Source organism: Opisthorchis viverrini, assembly GCF_000715545.1.
Source record: "Opisthorchis viverrini unplaced genomic scaffold opera_v5_28, whole genome shotgun sequence".
Taxonomy (NCBI): domain Eukaryota; kingdom Metazoa; phylum Platyhelminthes; class Trematoda; order Opisthorchiida; family Opisthorchiidae; genus Opisthorchis; species Opisthorchis viverrini.
Genome location: NW_008751684.1, coordinates 1,167,980 through 1,174,840, shown reverse-complemented (window position 1 = coordinate 1,174,840; position 6,861 = coordinate 1,167,980). Strand labels below are relative to the sequence as shown.

The following is a 6,861-nucleotide window of genomic DNA, read 5'->3' as shown; positions in this document are numbered from 1 at the left end:
CATACATACATACATACGGCAAGCTGTAACTCGCTAGCATAGCATGAAACCGAAGTGTCACAGCATACGGTATACGACGCCTTTCAGAAAAGAAGCACCACCAATGTATTGTCAATATTACACACTCATCATCATGCAGACATTTCAGAATGAATTATGGAGCATCACTTTCATTCAGGATCGGCGGGGCGATTGTAATATCTCGTTAATCCATTGACTCTGACGTTAACAATCAGCCAAACTCTTAATTCTTGGGTAGGGAGCGAGTAGGCCCAGTGGTCTGCAGTTAGTGAAGCAATTATGAGGATTCAAATGAGAATTCATCCTGCAAGTGATGATCCATACTGAAAAACCTAGAAGGCCTGAATAGCTGTTTCATTGCTACTTGGAATCAACAGCAGTGTATAGTTCTGAGTACAAGTGGATCACACTGCTACTTAGCAACTCATGAACAAGTGACAATCTTCAGCTACTAACCGAAAGATCACGAGCTCAGATCCCCTCGGGATACACAACGAGGGGAGTTTCAGCATAGACACAGATCTGACTTGAAGGATCAGACCTCCGTTGGAAGCTTGTTATGAGGACCAACTTGGCGTCCCAATCTGGTTTTGTTTAGAATGACACACTGACGATGTGCACTCGACTGGGGACGAAACGCTTGCAAACCAATTGCCAAGCTCGGCGAACAGATCAACTACCACCTGATCAGCCAACAGTAAGTGCGCCCGAGCTAATTATATTTCGACAAATCGACAAAAGTAGCGACACACTAGTTCCTTCTACTGGTTGGGAAAGCCCGTGCATCTCCCCGTGTGAAAACTTCGATCGTATGCTATTTTGGAAAAGATTATCATGAACAACCAAATCGTGTGATATACATTCACGGTAAAAACGCCTTCCTTAGGCAACAGACGGGGAAACGGATGACCTGCGGGAATACCCTAGGCCATTTCCAGTTTTGAAAAACGTCGTTTAAAAGTGTAATAATCATAATCATAATCATAATCAAAAACCCTAGGACTAAACGGCGGTAATAAGAGACAGACGAAAAAAATCAGCTCACCGCAGAGTTCAAAAAGCTGAGTAACGTCTGGAAAATAATATCCATTCCTTCCAGATCAGTGAACTTGAGACAGAATTCGTCACGAGTTATGATGCTAGACAGTGCGAGGAAGACATCAGCAACACAAGTTTCACTTGAGATTGATAAGGCATCTGGGTATGAAAATGAGAGTTATATAATTAGGCACTGGCCCAAAGATAAGCGCCGAGGCTGTACGCACTCATAAAAAGTTCCTTATCTATGAACCAACGAAAATAGCCACTATTTCGAGGCAAACTACGCGGAACATCATCTGTTAGACAACAGCCACCGAAAACCTAAGTTGTATGTGCCAAAGTCAATAAATAAATAAATTAATAGTCGCTCAGCTGTAACACCCCTTCGGTGCCTAGCTGCCATGCCACCCAAATGAAGCAAAAGGGCTGGGATACTGCCAGGTTGCCCAAACCTAGACAGAGGAAGTCTAGAAGCAGAGGCAGGATTCGAACCACGGACCTTTCGATCAGTGAATTCGCGCTCCAACCACTTGGGCCATCTCGCCCCCAAGGAAAGGACAAACAACGGCGAATACTCTTCAAGGCGCGGTAAGCGCTAGCACAGTCAAGACTAGCAAATCAGCCACAGTGTCCATCGTGCTGAGTCTGGGGTGAGATTCAATGGCAAGAAGGTACACTCAAAGCCATTTACCACGCATAAAAGTGGCGTAAGTACGCCAGAGAGTCCACAATGGTAAGCAAACACAAGTTACTGACTGTGACCTTAGGGAGCCCCAGTCCAATGACAGCCTTGGCGGAATGAGGAAAGCAGATCCCTCGATGAGAAAGGATCACCGGCTCGTGGAACAAAAAGTTGACATCACAACCAATTGCACGTGGAGTTGAGATTATAGCGAAGGAATATTTATCAGCACCGTACTTCTGCTTCTCATCCCACAGTCACTCCATGCCCGTCCGAGACTGTGCTTGCGTCCAACACAGTTGCTCGATGCTCCTGAAAATCGATTAAAGACGTTAAAGCAGGTGCTGTCCATGACGTGTATCCAAGACGGTGACGTTTTGCGAGCTCCCTTGCAACCCGATCATGACGAGCATATCTAGCATCATGCGTGATGCAACAGGACTGCAAAACATGCACCAAACTCTCAGGTTGGCCAGTTTCCACAACAGAAAATTGTCCGGCCACCATGGCAACGCCAAGCGCTTCTAACTCTCGTCCTAAGCAGGCTACATCGAAGCTGGATACCGCGGATAAATATCCGAGGAAACAGTCGTTCTGGGAGTGCAAGAGGCGAAGCGACCAACTCTTGTAAACCGGGACCGTCAATGCTGTTGTGCAGACCCCAAGCAGCCACCAGCATCGACAATCCAAGAACCTCATCAACTGCCATGATGAACAACAATGGGGAGAGTGGATCTCCTTGCTTCACGCCTGTGGTAATGAGCCTCGGAACTGGAGAAAACTGCAACAGCATTCTCATAAGACTGTGCGATGTATCGAACTAGAGGTGAAGGTACTCCAAACGCCTCGGCAGACCTGACGATTGTCATGCGAAACCGGATCAAACGCCTTCCAGATATCAACAAATGTCAAGCTGAGATTGAAAGCAGTCGCTAAAGAGTGAAGAAGCAGGGCATGTAACAGAGATGTAGCTGCCAAACAACCGTCTCGATGTAGAAATGCAAACTGAAGTGAGGACAGTTGCAATCTCCGGCTCCAGCGATCAACAAGCACTTTATGAAAGCATCCGACAAGAATGGATGACGCGGAGATCTGTCTCTTTTCAGGGAGGTTTGGTAAACAATCGGTGGATTTATTATTTATAAATCCTCTCTGTGATAATCAGAGCGGCGTGATCGACGGAATAACGTTTGCACCTGGGGCAATCAATCAATCACGCAGTGATCGAAATAAACGACAGTTATTTTGCCAGTGCATATAATGTGGGGAAGAAAGTGATCAAAGGATCAAAAATATAAGCACCTTTTGCCAACTTCGTAAGAACCTCAATCGCTGTTCCAGCAGATGCCATAGACCGCGCATTAGCCGATCCCTCACCGAATTCCACACTCATATCATCGTCTAGCGTCAACGAACGTAAGAATGTACAGGCTTCATGTATACAATGCAACTGTGAATCTAGCTCAGGAACACCTGTCTTGAGTTCAAAGCGTGAAAGCAAATCGACCGTTCTCGAAGGAACCGGAGACTGGGCGATTCTGGTTCGATTTGGCTCATTCATTAGGCACGCAACTCGGAGGACATGGCACAACTCAGAGAGTAGATCCAGTGTTTCCGCATTCAGCTCTTCTGCTTCGGCTGTTTTTGTCAGTAACTCCGTCAATCCTCAAGAGAAAAAAGTAAACAAGAGACAAGGTCTTAATTGTGATATTACAAGCCGAGGAGACACAGAGACAAGTCAAACTAGGAAGAAACACTAAGAGACGAAGGAAAGTGTAATACAATTCTAATCGATATTTAGTGAGGCAAGTGAAATCAATCTATACCGAAAAGTCCAGAGGCACTTTACGGCTGTTTAGTCCATAGTGGGAATCATCAGCAATGCGTATCACACGAAACTACGGGGAGTTTCAAATCCATGATCCTCCCGGCCAACAGTTGAGCACTATACCATTTGGCCACGAGCGGCTGGTTAGTTAACCCGCGCTTACAAATGCATACATTTTATTAATGGAGGTGTACGAGTTCACGGTTGGAATTCAAGGAAAAATAGAACAACTTAAGATCGCTACGCTATTGGAACATAGGTCGAGCGATGATGCACAAAGTGACTCCAGCAATCTTCCACTTTGGTCAGTTTAGCTGTCAGTTATACGGAGTATACAGTGATTCTTATGCGAACAGGACCTGAACTATTGCCTTGTAGGCAGGATGGTCTAAAAGGGGACTAAGTTTTATTGACTACGGATGAGTTCAAAATACTAGGCGATATTTCCAGGGTAGTCGAGTTCGTCAATGAGCTCGGGACACAAAAAGAACTAAGTGCGAACATCCACAAATGCTAAACAGTCTAGATTAGTGCTGCACCGGTAGAGTTTTGAGCGACTTGGTTCATTTGCTTTCGGCTTTTCAGAAACATAACCACCGTTAGGTGAATAAACCAATGGATTTGGATTGACGTGAAACGTACGACATATTAGAGACTTGCTACAGCGACAGTGCCCACTGATGCTAAAAGGATACAGTTATTACTAACTCAGTCTTTTGTCGAATTATTAGTGACCGGTATCGCTTATTCGGCTGACTCAGCCTGTGCAAGTGAATAGAACACACCAAAAACCAACAAGGTTTGAGTCAGGTTCTTCCAGTGCATATATGTTCATATGTCTACTTGATCAATGGGCAGTCGGATCCTTATGACCCACTCAGATGATATCCAGACCTGAAACTTTCACATCGATGCATTAATTGATGTGTATCTGCGCATCGGCCTCCAACGCGCAGCTTAGAGCCTCACTTCCCTAAATCACTGACGATGATGGCAAGTACGCCGTTTTTACAGCTGATGGTGATACCAAATGGTGATAACTTATTTGACATGGATAAACAACTTAAGTAACCAGAAAACAGAATGGTTTCGTGCGAGAAACTCTCTAAAGGGTAATCACCGTGCACCTATTAGGACCAGGTGATGCGAATAGTAACCGTGTTGGATGTTGATAATCCCAGAGGAGCAGAGGATAGCGACAACCTAGAATGTTGAGTTAGGTGAGGCGCACCGGAAAAGCCCTAAATTTGAAAATATGATGGGAACTTTCCAGTTAGTGGGCAACCTAATGGGTCATAAACCACTCGGCCAGTTTAAAGAAATGGGAAACAGATGATGGTTGGATTTCACCATCGACTGTCTGACTTACTGTTCAAATAATCTTCTCCATCTCCCCTGATGAGTTCCGACTGACCAACCAGCAAAGCGCTGGTTGTCTTAATTACGTGTATGGCGGAACGTTTTTCTCCAGACTCCGTACATTTCTTCAGTGCGAATTCCAAGTACTTAAACGCTCCTTGTGAGGCAATCAATTTTCTGTGCGCCAGATCGATCGCACTCAGCCTCTCAATTTCATCAAGGCAGGTTTCAAGCGCCACAGAATCGAGCGTGGATTCGTTGAGGACATTGACAAGACTTCTGTAACAATTTTCGCACGGATGGCCGTCCACATGCTTAATTTTATCCGGGATAATGTTGGACAAATCAACTCCCTGCAGTTGCATCACGATCATTTACAAAAAAATACCTCAATGGTGAAGGATTGTATAGTTTCCTCGATGGCCTCATCTATGGATTGATCAAGTAACTCCAAATTGGCTCGAACAGTTTCGTCGAAAAACTGCTGAGATATTTGTTTCATCTTCAGGTATCAGAACCCGGATCCAAAGGAAAACCGACGCTCAAAGATGGAAGTCTGAAACAGAAGAGACAAGTATATAACGATGCAGCTCAGTTCATGGGCACAACGGGTGCTTCAAAAACAAAGACTATCCGACGATGAAATTCCTCTGAATCTCCTACCAACGGCACCCACACAACAGAATCTTCTGTCCAGTGGCAATGTGCCCTTGCTAAACCGATTGTTTTCGGAACAAATGAACTACGGACGAAATCCGATTTTCCGATCAAACACGGAAAACAAGTATGGTAATACTCCACAATGACTCTGAAAAATTTATTCAGTAGCACGGGGTTTCTGGCAGCTCTACGAACAGCCACGTACGTATGCACGGCGATCTGGGTTGCAGCCGATACTGCAGAACAAAGCGTAGATAAGAAGTTGAGTATAGGAGAATAGATGCAACAGCTCCTCCAATAACTGAGGTGATCGGCCTCCGATACCCAAAACTCGCTAACAACGGGCGTTAATTCGGCCGAGGTCGCCTCCCAACGAAGTGCTCCGATGAAACGCAAGAGGGCGAATGGAATGTAGACCCTAATTGGGCATCAGAAATGATGAAGCGCGAAATGTCCTCCTGGAAACATAAGATAACGCCAGGACCGCAAGGTTTGTAACGTCCCCTTGAAAAGCAAGTACACCCTGGTTACCTGGTAAAAATTACTAATGCTACACAGAATCAAGATAATGTGTTCGGTGAATATGCCACTATAACAATCGAGCCCATCTTCAAAAGAGTCATGAACCGTGTAAAATCCATCGTGACATCAGCCAGGTAGCTGTGTCATTGAAAGTATTCTCTGGCCTCACCTTTCGTCAAATGAGCTGAAGCACATCCATCAAAGCCAGGCTGGATTCAAGGATCACATATTCACTGCACGCCAGATTCTGGTACAGTGAGATCGATTCCAGCAGCTAAAAACGGCAACCGACCTATACTTGGAAACTACCTTCGGCTCTCTTGGTCGTGGGATATGATGACCAACACCTGTCCACCTTTATTCTTTTCTTTTCAATAATGCTTTCAAATAAATCACGACTGTACGGCAGCGAAACATTAGTGTTGAAAACTTATGTCATGCTGCCCATCATGATGACTGGCAAACAAGCAATCCTCGACTTAAAATATATATATGCTATCTCCGCATCCCAAGAGTGATCATGTAATTCAGAACATCAAGGACGAGCTCAGCTCTTTCATATTTCGCCATCCGCGCGTCTTGTGATTCAGAAGCGATGACTCGAGGAATATACGGTGGAAATTGCAATCAGCTCCAGAGCTGGATGCGCTTTGCTGGATTGAATCCCAGTAAATGGTCGCTCCCGACCCAAAGTTATCATCTTGTCGCGGTGGTCGGGCTTCTACGCTGTAATGATCCTGCGGGCTAT

The 6,861-nt window shown here is 45.2% G+C and overlaps 2 protein-coding genes across 2 annotated transcripts in view; one reads left to right on the top strand and one right to left on the bottom strand.

Moving 5' to 3' along the window:
• The window catches only part of T265_02331 (hypothetical protein), a gene marked incomplete at both ends in the record, with an annotated part of 29,323 nt that extends 27,160 nt beyond the window's left edge, over window positions 1–2,163 (top strand). The window contains 2 exons of the mRNA XM_009166545.1: window positions 620–718; window positions 2,002–2,163. Coding sequence (XP_009164809.1) covers window positions 620–718; window positions 2,002–2,163 — 261 coding nt within the window. The remainder of the gene's footprint in view (window positions 1–619; window positions 719–2,001) is intronic.
• T265_12980 (hypothetical protein) overlaps window positions 1–5,439 on the bottom strand; it is a gene marked incomplete at both ends in the record, with an annotated part of 10,343 nt that extends 4,904 nt beyond the window's left edge. Inside the window, 4 exons of the mRNA XM_009166594.1 lie at window positions 1,067–1,218; window positions 3,047–3,409; window positions 4,942–5,284; window positions 5,320–5,439. Of these exons, the coding sequence (XP_009164858.1) occupies window positions 1,067–1,218; window positions 3,047–3,409; window positions 4,942–5,284; window positions 5,320–5,433 (972 nt within the window). The remainder of the gene's footprint in view (window positions 1–1,066; window positions 1,219–3,046; window positions 3,410–4,941; window positions 5,285–5,319) is intronic.
• Window positions 5,440–6,861: the final 1,422 nt, after the last annotated feature.